Here is a 16555-nt window from a genome sequence, read left to right as displayed (position 1 = left end):
TACTTCCTCTCTCTACCTCTCCCTCCCTCTCCCTCCTTTCCTCTCCCCTCCTCCCTGCTCTCTAAAAGAGAAAAAGGCTCATAAGTATGGACAGCAGTGAAGAAACTTTAAGTTGAACGAATATTTTAAAGACTACGTCAGAAATTAGAAAGGGAATGAAATCTTCATTTTATTTTGAAGTGTGTATAATGTAAATAATTTATATTTTAAAATCTTTATTACAGAAGTGTCATCATTGCAACAAAGAAATCAGCAGTCTTACCTTCCACCCTTACTACAAGCGCACCCACCAATGCCGTCAGTGTGGTTTCTTGTGTAGATTCCACTCAGGTCTCAGATGTGGGTGGAGAGTCACCAGGTGAGTTAGGCGTCAATGATATCAACATAATTTTTAGATCCTATTTTGGCAAACCTTAGAATTTTCAGTTAAAATTTGAATTTCATAACGTCCTTTAGAAACCTTTGTGCTTTTGTATTTTACTGCTGATTATTTACTAATACCCTAAAAAAAATCTGAGTAAAATTAAAAAGTAAATTCAGTTGGTAGAGTACTTGCTTAGCTCTGGGTTCAATCCCTAGGGCTGCATGATCTGGGGGTACACATACCTGTCAGCCTAGCACCTGGAAGGTGGGGGCAGATGATCAGACATTCAGGGTCATCTTTGGCTACATAGTAATTAAAGGCCCACTTCAGCTGTATGAGACCTATTAGTGATTGATTGTTAAACGCATATCTACTATATACTTCTTTGTTTATTTTTCTGAATTAGAACCTAGGAAAATCCTCAAGTAGTGTGTCATTCTTATACAAGCCACAGTGGTGCACTCTTTTTACAGGTATTTTACTTTGTCTAGCTTTCCTTTTACATTTCTTTGTACTATGAAAGCATATTAACTAATGAATATCGGGTCTTAAATCCATCTATGTTAGATGAAGGCTGGAGATAAAATATGTAAGTAAAACTTGAAGAATGCAGTGTTACAATAGCCAAGTAGGATGCTGGGGAGATTACTTAGGTGATTGTGTGCTGCTGTGCTTGCAGAAGGACCTCAGTGTAAAAGGCTTGCCTACAGTTCTGTCAGTCGGAAGCAGAGACAGAAAGGTCCATGGGGTTTTCTTGCCAGCTAATTTTGCTGAATTAGTGAGCTTCAGGCTTGGTGAAAAAGTTTTCAGTCTGAAAAATCAAGTGGAAAGCAATAAAGGTAGACACGACATCGACCTCAGACCTCCTCATGCACTAACGTGGGCACAGAACCTTCAAACACACTGCTGGACGAGCAGTGTAATGAAGGTAGGAAGGATGTGCTGTTTCCTAACATAGTAACCAGGGGCTAAAACCTCCACAGGACTCATACGCCTAGGATGAGGTTATTGTAAAACAGGAAAAAAATCCTGAAGGAATCCCTTGCTGATTAAAAGATCACTGTTTTTTATTTATTTTGGGACAATTCATATAAGGATCTGCTTTCTTTCTTTTATTTGGAGAGTTTTGAGAATTTTTGCTGTTGGTTGTTACTAAACTAGCCACTAGTTAGCCAGCCCCTGCCTCCATTCTGGGTTTTGTGTTCTATGTTGACAAAATAAATGCAGTTATTTCTTTCATCATCTTGGTTTTTTTCCTTTTGTTTTGTTTTTTGTTCTTTTTTTTAGTTTTGAGACTGGGTTTCATGTGACCTAGGCTGGCCTTGAACTCACTACATAGCCAAGGGTGAACTGAAACTTGTTATCCTTTTGTCTCCACATCCCCAATGGTGGAATTTGCCACCATGCTTGGTTTCTGTTGTGCTGGAGAGAGACCAGGGGTACTGTGGGAGACAAGCACTGTATCAATGTATCTACATATCCAGCCCTACTTTTTATTTTTATTTTACTTGTCTTAACCAAATTTTCTTTTATAGTTTGAAATGCAACTACTTCTTAGAAAATGCTATAGTATGCTAAAGAAAATCGATACTTTACCATTCAATTGTAACTATGTAAAGCATATAGTCTCTGTGTAGCTAAGAGAGCACACTGCAAAGTTACTTGATTAATTCCGTGAGTTATACTACTGGGCCTCATGTGGCCTAAGCTGGCCTTCAACCAAATGTATAGCAAAGAATACCCCCACTTCTGCTGTGCTTGAGAACTCTGGAACCATCACAAATTTGATTTCTCTTTTAGAATTTATTTTTAGTGTCTTTTTGTTTTTCCTTTTGATTTGAGAACTGAACCACTGAGCTAGCTCCCTAGCCCATATCAACTACTTTCTAAGAGTTCATGAGGAGTACACATTTTATTTTCATATATAGAAAACAGTAAGCATTAAGTTAAAAATTCACCTGGAAAGACAAAGTCGCTGTAATAGTATTGCATGTGTGGCTTAGGCTTTTATTTTATCAAAAAAATTTAAGCATCATTACACTTTGGTTTTTAGATTAGTTTCAAATTTGTAGAAGAAAGTAGAAAGAACATGGTTGCTTTGTGTATACCCCTACAGCTCTCTCTTCCTAGAAAAAAAATAGTGATCTTGGTTTAAGTATACAAATATGTGCAACTTTATCCATACTCAAAGTGTTGTGCTTTTTCTTGACTAGCTTTTTATAAAAAGACAGTAGCTATTATTGTTTTATGAAATTGGCAGCCATTTAAAAATTCTGTTTTTAAGAATTCCTCAGTATACCCCCAGAGAAGGCATGACAGTATGAGACGTTCCTCTTGTTCCAAAGGTAGTCTTCTTTAACTTCAGTTTATAGTACAGAGTAAATAGGATCTTCTGATGCCTGCAGAGGCCGGAGGTGCCAGATTCCCTGGATCTGGAGTTACAGGTGACTGTGAGCCTCTTGACATGGGTACTGGAAATTGAACTGAGGTCTTCTGTAAGAATAGTACATGCTTCTAACAGTGCAGCCCTCTCTCCAGATGATAGCTCTTAGAGTTTTGAGGGCAAGTGGGCCTCCTATGTTCTCCAAGCTGACTCTGAATTCCCGAGTTTTCTCAGCTTCTTGAGTGCTAGAATCATAGGCACATACCACCCTGCTAGACTTCTGGCCACTTTCAAGTATGCCCTTCACATTTCAAATCGCATGGAGATGAGAAACATAGGAGAGCGAAGGTGTATGTGTGATCTTTTGTTTTCTGTAAATCCATGGTACGAATGGGGAATTCCAAATTAATTTGCTGTCTGGAAGTCTTTTGTAACCATTTCCCAAATGTGTAATTTTATATTGCATCTTATTGGCCTGACCCATAATCTGTCCTTTTGCTTCCCTACTGCTCAAATTTTGTTCAGTTGGTGATGCCAGTGTTTTTCAAATAACTTCTCAGTGTTTTCTTTGTTGAGCTAGAATTTTTAAGTATTTACTATTATTCTATAACTGCCTTAATTAATTAATTGATTTAGTTCTGTGGACAAGAGCTTCATACATGTTAAGTATGCAGTGTACTATTTTGCTATAAGCCTGGTCAACTTGTGTTGCTTTCTTAAATAATTTATTTATTTCCAGTTATTCCTTGCCATCTTTGTGGGGTTGGTTTTCTTTTCTTCATTCATTTTGATTTTTGTATCTGACTTTTCCTTTCCTCTTTTTCTTGCTGTTTTCATTGTTGCCTGGCTTTTCATTTCATCATTTGATTCTAATCGGTGCTGGGACTATGACTGCCACCGTTTTGCTCTGTGTCGTTTTGTCTGCCGTGTTATGTTTGTACCTTGTCAGGTGCTCGTTTACTTGGAATCCTAAGTCTACCAAAAGTTCTCTCGTATTTAATAACTATAATTGGTAGATTTAGGGCACATCTTGATTTAAGTTATTTGCCATTTAAAATATGGTAATCAAATAAGTAAATGAATAAATATTAAATTTTATTTTCTTTCTCCTAGTTCTAACAGATTTGGGAAATCATCTGTGGATGAAGTGATTATTGTTATTATATTCCGAGTAGGGAAGTTCTCTCTCCTCCCCTCCCCTCCCCTCCCCTCCCTTCACGCCCCCCCCCCTCTGAGACAGGGTTTCTTTGTAGCTTTGGCACCTGTTATAGAACTAGCTCTTGTAGACCAGTCTGGTCTTGAACTCACAGAGATCCCCCTGCCTCTGCTTCCTGAGTGCTGGGATTTAAGGCGTGCGGCACCACTGCCCAGCCAATTGTCTCTCTCTCTTATACTCTTCCTCTCTGTTTCCTCTTCCTCTTCCTTCTCCCTCTCCCCCTAGTGTTGCTGTGTAGCTCCGGCTGCACTAGGATGCCTTAATGTGGTATAGAGTGTTCTTGAACCTGCAGTGTACCTTCTGTCTTTGCCTCCCGAGTGCTGTCATTACCCGTGTGCATAGCCATGTTCACGTGGCCATGGGTTATTCTTTGTACAAATTTATAGTTAATAACTTTTCTTTGGTTTTCACCATTTTTACCTTCGGATGACTATGGCTCTTAATTTTGTAGTGGGCCAGGAACAACCACAAAAGCACTGCTCAAATTCAGCAGTACATTATTGACTAATAGAGAATTACTTGACAAACAATTCATAGATACAAATGGGAATTGAAACAAGTCATATTATAAATGAAAACTCATATGAGAGAGTGCAAATGGCATTGAAATAACTAAGAACCGTTCCTCGAGTGTCCATGGATTGTTTGTTACGTTAGACTCTTGATCAATCATGCTATAGCACAAGTTCTCTGATGACTGACTAAATGGTTATGCTCTTGGTGATAGTAGTACAAATATTTAATGCTAAATTAGGAATTTTGACTTTTTAATTTTTACTTCATTGAGGAGAAAGATTTTGCTTGTTAGTTCCTGTTGGTATCAAATAAGAGAAATTGAACCTAACTTAGTGGATCTAATTTTATCAATACTTGTCTGCTTCCATACCCCTTGGAAAGGAGGGTTGCCTAGCACAATGGCCTTACATAGAAATATTTAAGGAAAAACATTGATTTATTAAAAGTCTTTACTAAACTGTGATATATTTTGAAAAAGTACATTGTAACACATTCTTATTGGCTGCTGAAAAGAGTATATTTGTTTGAATTCTTGTATCTAAAACCAGAAAATTACTGTCAAGTGCTTATTTTTCTCTTATAGGAAGTAGATCACCTAATGCAAACTTGCCTTCAGTCCCAGCGGTTGGCTCTGTCCCACAGGATCCAGTCGCACACATGAGGTATTTATGCTGCTCACTTGGGTACTGAAATTTGTGGTTTTTCAAGACCCACCCTTTCTTCTCCCTTCCCCCAAATACTTTAGAAAATATTTTTTATTTCAAAATATTTTTGTTGTAAAATGTTTATGAGAAATGTCTACTTGTAATAAAAATGCTTCATTTATGACAAATATTTTTATGAGCTCATGGTGAATATTTAAAATAATTCTGACGGGCAGTGGTGGCGCACGCCTTTAATCCCAGCACTTGGGAGGCAGAGGCAGGCGAATCTCTGTGAGTTCGAGACCAGCCTGGTCAAAAAAAAAAAAAAAAAAAAAAAAGAGCTAAAATAATTCTGAGTTGTTAGGAATCTATTGTTTCTTTTAACGTGTTAAAGTGATGATGTCTGTTCAATTATGACCACATTTTTAATGTATCTTCATATATTTTTGCTTTTTCTTACAATTCTAATTTAGAATGTACGTCTTAAAATTTAAATTTGAAATTTATAGATTTATTTTCAACCGTTAAACTCTATGTGGTCTAGGAATTCTTGGTTTTTCTTACCATAACTGTCAGATCTCTGTCTCCCCAGGGCAGAGAAGTACTTCTGGGATAGGTGTATATTTGTGGGATCACACAGGCTTACTAGGTTTTGTGAGACACAGGGAGATAACTGTGTGTTTGTGTGTGGGGGGTGTCTGGAATTTCAGCAGGAGCTGCGCTATTGGAGTATAAGCCGTAGGTACTGTTGTGAGCTGAGACAAACAGTGGCTGCTGATTTGTTGGCTGTATAAAGCCCCGCGTGCTTGTCAGGTCCCTGAAGTGCAACATTCCTGCCAATGTTGTAAACTCACTAAAAGTGTATGATAAATTATATGTGAACATACATGTTCTCTCATGCAAGCTTAACATGTTAATCGAGATGAATATTAATGTATAGTCTGATTTTTTAATGAGGTCACAGATCATATTAGTAAGAAATTGATATCACTTCTATAAAAGTAGGAACTGCTTTTTAGAAATGTTTGCGTGCTACAACAGACAGCTTAGAGATGAAGACATGAGTTTTGCTCTCAAGATACTGCTAGCATACTCATAGCAGAGTTTGATGAGCAGATCAGTTAGATGAGGTCTTGGGTTAGTTTGGGTTATAATGTAATTTTAAAAAAGTGCTCCTAACTGGTGAGTTGCAGCTTCCAGTAAGAACTGATGCTTGCAACGGTGTTAGTCAAGGCTGTCTTTGGGGACTGGAACGGAATCAGTCCATGTGAAAGAGGATGTTTTAGGAGGAAAGCTGATAACTTTCATCATCTCTCTGTTAGCATCACCGAGAGGCTGGAGCACGCACTGGAGAAGGCGGCTCCTCTGCTGCGAGAGATTTTTGTGGATTTTGCACCTTTCCTTTCTCGGACACTTCTGGGTAGTCACGGACAGGAACTGCTTATAGAAGGAACAAGTAGGTGCCTTTCCTTTATTATTTCTTTACATTACAAAGCTATATGCTTGCATGAGAAATGTCTGCATCTTCTTAAATATTTTCACCATTGGCGAGGCCCTCAGGTGCCTGTGACTTTTGAAGACTTTATCACAAATCTGTTATATTTTAATATTTTAGTTTTGCTTTTTTTAGGTTTTTTTTTTTTTTTTTTTTTTTTTTTTGGTTTTTCAAGACAGGGTTTTTCTGTAGCTTTGGTGCCCGTCCCGGAACTAGCTCTTGTAGACCAGGCTGGCCTCGAACTCCCAGAGATCCGCCTGCCTCTGCCTCCCGAGTGCTGGGATTAAAGGTATGCGCCACCACCGCCTGGCTTTTTTAGTTTTTTTAACCAGCAATTTGGATGAAGTATAAAAGTATTAAGCCAAAGCAGTAGTGTTTGTTTTCTAGTTATAGAGGTTGAACGTGCACATGCTATGCAAGTGTTTTATTATTGAGTTTCAATTTTAGATCAATTAGTACAATTTTTAGTACAATCAAATTAACCATGGGGTAGAGAATTATGAGAGCGGTGTATCAGGGTTTTACTTGAATTTAAGATCTATAGAAGCTGGGTTTGGTAGTGCACACCTTTAATCCCAGTATTTGGGAGGCAGATGCAGGAAGATCTCTGAATTCAGGCCAGTCTGGTCTACAATAGTGAGTTCCAGGACAGTAGGGCTGTTATACAGAGAAACTGTGTCTCAAACTCCGGCCCCCCCACCCATAGTAACAGCCATATCTTGCCACATATTAGTAATGTGGATTGCATTATTATTTTTACAAGTAACAATGCTATTGTAAATTTCCCTGCTCATATCATACTTAGGTGACTAGGTCTACTTTAGTAGGGTGCTTTGTAGTTGTCTCGCTAAGTAGCATGTAAAGGAAGATTGCTGAGGAGACTAATTACTTTGCTACTTATAGAATGGATCAAGGATAGTAGTTCCTTCCTTCTTCCCTCCCTCCCTTTCTCCCTCCCTTTCTCCCTCCCTTTCTCCCTCCCTTTCTCCCTCCCTTTCTCCCTCCCTTTCTCCCTCCCTTTCTCCCTCCCTTTCTCCCTCCCTCCCTCCCTCCCTCCCTCCCTCCCTCCCTCCCTTTCTCCCTCCCTTTCTCCCTCCCTCCCTTTCTCCCTCCCTCCCTCCTTCCTTTCCTTGTCTCATTCCTTCCCTCCTTTCCTCCCTCTCTCCCTTCTTCCTTCTTTCCTTCTTTTTGGCTTGAGGCATTATGTAGGAAATTTTTCGAAATATTAGAGAAGATGACTCAATTAGATGAAGGAAGATTCACCCTGAGTTTCCTCAGGCGACAGGAATCAATTCAACAGAAAACACCTTTTTCAACAACTGACTCTATTTAAGAACGTAAGCCTTGTAGTGGTGAGACTACCAGTAGAACTGGAAATCCCAGCAGTTGAGAAGTGGAAGCCCCCAAATAGGGAGTTTTATACCTGACCTGGGCTACATGAGAAACTATCTCAAAACAACTAATTTAATAGGTTAACTTGTAAAATATCAGCTGCTGTCCCTGAACTAGAGATTGTATAAGTCAAGCTTGAGAACCTTTATGATAATCAGAATTAATATTTTTGTTTGAATATGATTGTGTTATAATTATTGAGTTTCGTTTGTTTTTGGGCAAGATTGATACTGTAAGGTAAGTACTTATAATTTATTAAAGCCCAAGTATCTTGGTAAGAAATCCCCATTTCTTCTTCAGTGTCCTAAATATTAATTTACATTTAATGATGCATGATTTCATTTCCAGAGTTCAACAGTAGTAATGAATTCATTTGAAAAGAAATTGTAATTTTAGAAATACTTCATTTAAGTTTTATGCATCAATAAGTTATTTAATAATAGACTACTTGATGTTATTCTAAAGGATACTTATTTATTAAAATAATATAATTTGAAAATAATTGAGTTAAAAAATGCTTGGAAATCTGAATTGCAAGAATTTTCAAAGCCTAATTTTTGTTTCATATATTAAATAATTATTTTTAAAGTAGTATATCCACTTATGAACTTTTATCTTTATTCATGGTTTTGTTTTGGTGTTTGTGCAAAGCCACATTAATTGTTCAAGTAAACGTGAGCTTTCACTATCATTCTTTTTCTCAACAATCAATTCTTCAGTGTATGTTTTCTTTATTATCTTTATATTGAATATAAAGATAATATGTGCTATGCCATTCTAAAATAAGACTGAAAACAAACAAATGCACATACATGTAATTTTCTGTATAAGTATTGAAATACCTGTATGTATGGTAGATCAAAGAACATTGTATAAACCTTTCTAATTTCTTTTTTTTGCCATTGTATTATTTATTTATTATTATTATTATTTTTTTACAAAAGTTTATTACAATGTACAACAGGCTCCAGGATAACACTTCATTCTAACTATAGGTGGCAATGATGTTATAGTAGGGGATCCAGATGTTTAACAGGCTCCAGGATAACACTTCATTCTAGCTGTAGATGGCAAAGATGTTATGGCAGGGAATCCAGATGTTTAAATAGGAATGGAAGAGGGTCACCTTCATCTCAGATATGAGGAACAGCTTACTTTTTGCCAGATTTCTTAATTCCACCTGTGGCCAGGGGTCCCTTCCCCGTGGCCTTGGCTTTTAGCTCCCCGAGTTTCTTCTGCTCCTCTATTTGTTTCTGCTTGTAAGCCTTATCTTCCTCGTCCATTTCCTTGGCCTGCTTCTTGGGCTGTTTCAGGGGCTTCTTTCTGCCACCTTCCCGGCCCGACATGGCGCCTCCAGACACCCCCTTCTCTAGACCCTGATCCTAAGCCCAACCTTTCTAATTTCTATCACTATTGTTCATTATACATGTGAACAGATGTGAAAAGGTCCAGACTAGAATCCAGAGGTGGTAATTCTGGTTCCTGTGGAGGTAATTAATTAATTAATGAATCCAATGAGGATTAACTACCTAACTGTGAAGGGTTCAGAATTGATGCACTATGCGATATTAGTTTTTTTTTGTTAATTTTCCTTTATTTTTGAGATCATAATTACATCACTTCTTCCTTCTCCTTCCTACCTCCAAACCTTCCCATATGACCCTCATTACATTCTTTCAAATTTATAGCCTCTTTTTTCATTAATTGTTGTATATTTCTAATTATCTGCTTAGCCTATATGATATTTTTATTTATATTTTCAGGACTAATCAAATGGTCTTGTGTAACCAATTGGTTTGCTTTTCCCTGGAGACTTTTTCTCTCACTCTCAGCAAGAGGACTAGGTTTTGAAACTGGGCTTGTATTTGGGTTACATTTTGAGAAGTAACTAGGTTTCAGACAACAGTTACCTAGGCCAGACAAGAGAGACTGTAGCTCTGTCCTTTCTCTCCTGCTTGGCAGCGTTGGAGTGAGGTGTTTTAAAACCATCTTAGCGTTGCAAACTCATGCATTATTTAATGACCTGCTTGCCTAGTGCACGCAGCACAAAAGTGCTCTTAGCTGACTTATGTGCACTGCCAGCATCACTCCTGTCATTTCTAGACCTGGGAAAAATGGTTCTCACTTCTTAAACAGAAAATGAAAGGTATTGGTAAAGCTTCAAAATGCCAACCTGTGCCACTGTTCAGCTGAGGGATTATTATATTTAAAAAGAAGGAAAACTACAGAGCATAAAGATAAGAGGTAGAGACTCGGTCCTCTACATGTGCAAGAGCTTTAATGGAGTAAGAAAGGTACTATTTTAGGGCTTTTAAATGTCACAAGGAGTTAGTGAATACAGAATTATCAGTTATAAGTTTTTGATCATTATAATCTTATTGGGTTATCCAATCCTCATAATTATTGGAATTACCTTCTAAATATATTAGCTATAGCAAATTCTTTGAACTGCTCTTTGATTATATTGGGGATTTAAACTAAATAACTCTTTAGATGGTCATTAATGATATAAAAGTTCCTTCCTAAGGACATTTTTAGTTAATCTAAAACAAAACATAGAAAGGAAAATGTAAATAATTAGTTTATAGGAAATGAGGAATATATAGCAGACAATGGCTTGCATTTCTGTTAAGGTTTAGTGTGAGGTCGGAGGTCAAGGTACTAATAAGAGTGTTTGGGATGTCTGCTGCCATGAAACAAAATGGAAACTTGATTGATAGCTGGAGGGTTGAAGGGAGAGAGTGTGGTGGAGAAAGCAAAGGTCAGGAGTCATTTCCCTTCTCTGCATGTGTAATGATCAGCTTTCCCAAGCAAAATGTAGATGACCACGGTCAGCATGGCATATGCTGCGTTTCCATGGGTGTTGTGAAACGTTACTGTGGAAGTCATAGTAAATGTTTGGGCATTTCGAAAGTTAAAGTTTACAGAACTGGTAGTTTTGGTACCTGCTTTAAAGTAGTTACAGAGTACAGGTATAGTTCTTAGCACATGAACATTTTCGCTTAAATCGAATCTGGACAAAAATAAAAAGTTGATCTCTGCCTTTTTTTTTTTTTTTTTAAACTTTGTGGTTTTTGAATAACCTTCTCTTTTAAATAGGTCTTGTTTGCATGAAGTCCAGTAGTTCAGTTGTGGAGCTGGTTATGCTGCTGTGCTCTCAGGTGGGTACAAACAAGATTAAATGTCAAAGTAAAAGTCCATCTTCATGTGCATTCGTTTGACAGTGAAGTCATTCCTGCCTTATCAGGTTTTTGTGGCAAAGTTTTGTATGCTGTGTGAAAATAAGTTTAATTTCTGCCTTAAAATGATTTCTTATATATGAAATATATGTATAGATGATTTTGAAGCATGAGCTGATAGAGAATTTAGATAAATGAGAAAAAGATAGTTTTTAGAATTATACTAAAATACTTGAATCATTTGATCTTGACGTGACTGTCTTTACTCTGTGTTCTAGAAATAGCTTTATTTATGTACTTTGTGGGGTGCCACTCTGATTCCCCTGGGATCCATGGGTTTGCCTCCCTTTTGTGCAGGGGTTATAAAATGAGTAATAAATAATTTTGAATCCTTGTCATTGCTAATTATTTTTGACATACACAGTAGACTTGGGAAAATATCATCGAAGATGTAGCAACCATCATCGTAAAGATGTACAAAACGAATTCCTCAGAGCAAGATTGATTCCAGTGTATAGAAACCTTGTGTTTAGCTTTAATAATTTTTAAATTAAAAATGATAAATCCTGTGATGTTTTGTTTTCTGGTTTTCAAATAAACAAATGATTGTTTGTTTTTATTGAGTTCTTTTGTAGTCTTTTTAAAGTGGGATCTTGCTGGTAGTAAATTCCTCTACTTAAAACTTTAAAATAGCCTTTTTTAATAGGAAGGGTATTGCTTTAGAGGTCAAGGGTTTTGACCCATTTCAACACCTTTGACCTTCATTTACAACTCTCATGGTTTACTTGCCTAAAGAATAAGGATAATACAAAATTAATGTTTTTTTGCATCGATTTATTCATTTTAGTGCCTATGTTGCCAAATTTATTTAGACTGTGCTGATGGACATTTCATGAATACAAATTAAAGAATCATAGAAGGTGTGAAAAATCAATACTCTTTGTTATCAATAAAGTGGAATAAGAATAATTACTTGTAGAGATTATAGCTAATGGAATTTTATAATGACCTTGTAAAGAGCAGTTACATTTCTTAAGAGGCCTATTAGTCTTAGATTTTGTGAGTATTCTGTTTTTATAGTTTAACCATTTTTTTTTAGAATGCTCTTTCTCAAAAGCTACTTGGTAAAGTGTGTCATTAGGCCTTCTGATTTTAATGATTGATTGTTTATTTCTTGGATGGAAGCCACGCATACAGTTTATACCTGCTCGAAGGTACCTCTTCTTTAGTCCTCCCAGTTTCGTCCTACGGCTGTGGTTCTGTTGTGTATAGCGATCTAGTTGGTTCATGTGTAAATTTCCATAGCGAAGTTTCACCTTTCAGTTTAGGATTGAATTTGGTTTGAATAAAAGCTACTTCAAATGTAGCACATTATGTATTTGGATGTCAGACGCTGCAAAGATAAAGAATGACACTTGATAACACCTATTTGTCATGGATGTCACAGTATTGCTTAATGCTTATCTGATCAAATGGCATATGGAGATCACTTAGAAGAGAAAGTCTTGAAAATCAGAAATTCTCAAGGCATATGCTTGAATAACACACATTGTTGGGTATTTGAAGTTCTCAGCACTTTTTTTATGAGTTCTTCAAAAGTCCCATGACATCTCTACAAGATGTAACACAGTGTGAAAAATGATGTGAAAAATGAAGCTAGAATTAGCTCCAGATGTATACAGATTGTTCCAGGGTGATAATTACATTTTTCACTTTGAATTTTCCTAATTCAAAGAGGTCAACTTGGTACTCACAAAAGTGATTTATTTTGTTAAGAAGTGAACTGTCTTTTTCTACATGAAAGCTGAAGAGATATGAAATTAAATTTTGAGAGGACATTTTGCAGATACTGGGTGGGGATGTCTTGAGTTTGATTGATAATTTTTTTTAGTGTGAGATAGGGTGGGAAGTAAAATGCTACCATCTTGCTAAATTTTTAATTAATTTTTTAAGAGGAGATGGAGAGCATTGAGTGCCAAAGATCAAAAGATCAGGTCAAAAACTCCTTTTTCATCACATAAATAATGGGATATGCTTATGAGCTTAACATCTGCAAATTTGATTTAGAACTTTACAAATTAGTTGGTGTTAATTTCATGGCAGTCTGCTATATTCTGATTATTTTTCTTGAGCTCATTCACAACTTATTTTCTTTTTGAATTTTTAAAGACAGGGTACTTAACCATACTTTATTACAAAATATAATTATAGTCTCAGTTTAAGTAGTAAGAGCTGATCATATGTGACTTGCTGTCAGTAGACAAAATGGATCACTGTATAGTCTTTAAAGCTCTGACCAACATGACATTTTTACTCTTTCCTTGTTACTAGTTGATTAAGCATCATTCTATAGTTTATCCTATTTAAAACATTTAGACCATTTTAGTAGGCTTAAATAACTCTCTTAATATCCAATATTTTGCTTTTGAGTAAAGTTAGTTGAATTAATTCAACACTTGAATACCATATAAAATAAGTTATACATAAGCTCTAAACACTGATTTTTTTTTTAATTAATTTTTTTTTAGTGCTCAGGAATAAATCTTGGTCAGGCCTTACACATATTAGCAAGGGTTCTGCCACTGAGCCACATCCTCAGATCAAATTGCTTTACTGAAAATATAACTGTATTCAGTCTTTAGAGAAGTACATATTTCTAGACAGACACAAAAAGTTGAAAAGTTTTCAGCTATATTTCAAACTCAGTTTGTCTGAAAAAATGTAATGTAGTAATGGCCTCTTGTGTTGTGTTTGTGGATAAGCCAGTTAAGAATGAGTCTAAAGAAAATATTAAATAAGTATTTGAAGTAATATTACTTCAGTGCTGTATAAAGTGCTTGTATCTTGCTCATTTGACATTAATATCATTTTTGAAAGAACTGACATTGCATTCAAGGCCACTTTATAAAAGTGTTGTGCTGCTCATCCTAATTCAGTCTGACATGCATTCCAATAACACCACCTCCCTTCTCGGGCTTAAAGCTGAATTTATGGCTGTGCATTGTGAAGTGCATCATTTAAAAATGGTTTCAACCCAAAACATCTAATAAATAAATAATGTGTATGGCTACTCAGTAGTAGACTTTCTCGACTAGAAATCATTCCATCGGATACTCAACAGTCCACTATCGGAGAGGGCTGTCAGATAAATCTTGTGGTAGTGGCATTCATGTCCTGTAAATCACATATTATTGTCTGAGCCTTCTGCCAGGTCATCTATTCTTTTCCCATTGATCAGAAATGCATACAGTATATAGAAAAACTAGCAGCACCATGTAGTCCGGCTTGGCATCCTGTCTGAGTTATTAATTAGCAGAAAAAGTTTACTTAAATGTTCAGCCTGATTAAAAAAATATTTAAATCGACATTATGCATAGTTTGGAAATCTTTTCTTCATATGAAGGTAATGATAATGTTTCTTTTGTTTTTTTGTTTTTTTTGGTTTTCACTCGAGGTTTGTGTCTTAGAATTGCCACTTAAACAACGGCTAATAGTCACATAGCAATCAGCATCATTATAGGTTTTAAAATGTCATTATGTTCATTCTTTGGTTTGACTATTAGTAGAATGTTACTTTTCTTTCTGTAGTTTTCCTTTGGTCTAGTAAGTTCTGCTTCTCTAGTTTGAACTGATCTCTGTGGAATCTATGATACTAATGTTCTTGTCCTTGCCCTTGTAGTGCACAAACACTCCTTTTCATGATCATGACGGTTATCTTAAGAGTAGGCAAGTCACACAAACTAGTAAATAACAGAACAGCGCGCCCATTGTTTTGTGATTTAGTTTTTCGAGAGGTGGGGCTTGAAAGTCCTTTACTGTCATCTTGAAGTTCTTAAAGTTACCCAAATGTGCCATCATTTTTCTGTCTTGGCACATGATTTTTCTTTCTTTACTAGCTCCTCTTATAAATGATAACTTTGTTCTTCTTATTTTGAGATGGTCACTCTAAGTAGCTCAGGCTCTCCTGGTGGTACTTTCTATCTTAACACAAGTGAACTTCAGATTTGTCAACCTCCTGTCTCAGTCTCTTGATAGTTCGGAGTATCAGTATGCACTGTGAAGCCTGGTTTATGCCGTGCTAAGGATTGTTTAGTGTATGTTTAGGGCTTTCATGCAAATGCTTTACAGATTGAGCTATGTGTCCAGCCTGAAGTCAACTACCTGACACCCCCAAATGAATTTTTATTGTAATCATAATTTGATTCTGCTCAGGTGTTAGTATGAAGTCTAGAAGATAGGATCAGAACAGCATATATTAATAGGAAATTATATATATTACATAGTTATATAATTATATATTATAAATATTCACATATTATTATATATTATATAATCATAGAATATACAATATATTACATAATTATATAATAATATTCATATATTGTTTTTATTCAATTATGCATTTAACTTAGGTGTATATTTATTTATAAAGGCCTTAAAGGCCTAAAGACAATAATCTGTGATACTTTGCAGAAAAATTTCATTAAATGTTTGTTAAATAAGTAAGGGATATTACCAAAAACTTTTTATGTTTTTTTTAAATTTGGTTTCTTGAAAACGGGGGATGTGGATTGAGGTAGGGTCTTCCTGTATATCTTAGTCCAACCTGAATCTTGTTATCCTCCTGCCTCAGCCTCAAATTCTGGAGTTGCTAGCACGTTGTACCAATAGTGTAGTGACATAACCAATGACTGCTTTGATTGTACAGGAGCCGATTTTCTTCCCAGTCACAAACTTAGTATGTGTTTATTCTGTTATAATGCCCTTTAAATGTGTTTGCTTTTTCTGTAAATTAAGATAAAAATGGCTCCAAATTACATTAGCTTTTACTCATTGTCAATTTTTGGCTTGTCTGCCTCCAATATTTGGTACGCAAATTAAGTGCAAAGGTTGAAGTTAAATTGATAAATCTATAAGCTGTTTTAGTACTTATACTATATTACAGTTTTTGTCCCCTTTTTCCTGTCATACGTATTATGATAACAACCAGATCACATTTACTAGATAGTGGCTGAATAGATTAGTATGCATGCCTATTTAGGTAAGGTGTCCTCATTTATATTAATTCTTGTGTTTTGCAGTCATTGGAAAGTTTTTCTCTAACAAGCAGAGTCCATCTTAAGAAATTCTTATTCTAATTTTACTGTACTCTGAAAGACTAATTTGAAATCTGAATTCTTGCTCTACTTTGAAGGAAGGACATGATACATTTTGAGTACATATTAACTGATGAACTTTAGGTCTTAGTGAGAAGGAGGTGATGACTTTCTTTCCCTTTTATATTTTTGTTTTTTGATCTCTGGTCTCACTGTGTTAGCCCAATCTGGTCTAGAGCTAGTAATCTTGCCTTAGTTTCAAAGTGTTGG

The 16555-nt window shown here is 36.0% G+C and overlaps 2 protein-coding genes across 5 annotated transcripts in view; one reads left to right on the top strand and one right to left on the bottom strand.

Moving 5' to 3' along the window:
• Lrba (LPS responsive beige-like anchor protein) overlaps positions 1–16555 on the top strand; it is a 484014-nt gene that overhangs the window by 117649 nt on the left and 349810 nt on the right. For all 4 annotated transcript variants that reach the window (XM_057757319.1, XM_057757317.1, XM_057757318.1 and 1 more), the window contains exons 31-34: positions 225–358; positions 5063–5141; positions 6446–6579; positions 11110–11171. In XM_057757319.1, coding sequence (XP_057613302.1) covers positions 225–358; positions 5063–5141; positions 6446–6579; positions 11110–11171 — 409 coding nt within the window. The remainder of the gene's footprint in view (positions 1–224; positions 359–5062; positions 5142–6445; positions 6580–11109; positions 11172–16555) is intronic.
• Positions 9162–9356, bottom strand: LOC130866069 (translation machinery-associated protein 7-like). The gene has a single exon (XM_057757323.1). It carries the CDS (start codon positions 9354–9356, stop codon positions 9162–9164), a length of 195 nt encoding a protein of 64 aa, XP_057613306.1.

The sequence above is a fragment of the Chionomys nivalis genome, chromosome 24 (assembly GCF_950005125.1).
Source record: "Chionomys nivalis chromosome 24, mChiNiv1.1, whole genome shotgun sequence".
Lineage (NCBI taxonomy): Eukaryota > Metazoa > Chordata > Mammalia > Rodentia > Cricetidae > Chionomys > Chionomys nivalis.
The sequence above is the reverse complement of the archived record's forward strand: the minus strand, read 5'-3'. Positions and strand labels throughout refer to the sequence as shown.

Coding starts and splice junctions, on each gene's coding strand:
- LOC130866069 (XM_057757323.1), bottom strand. CDS start 9,356: ATGTCGGGCCGGGAAGGTGGCAGAAAGAAGCCCCTGAAACAGCCCAAG.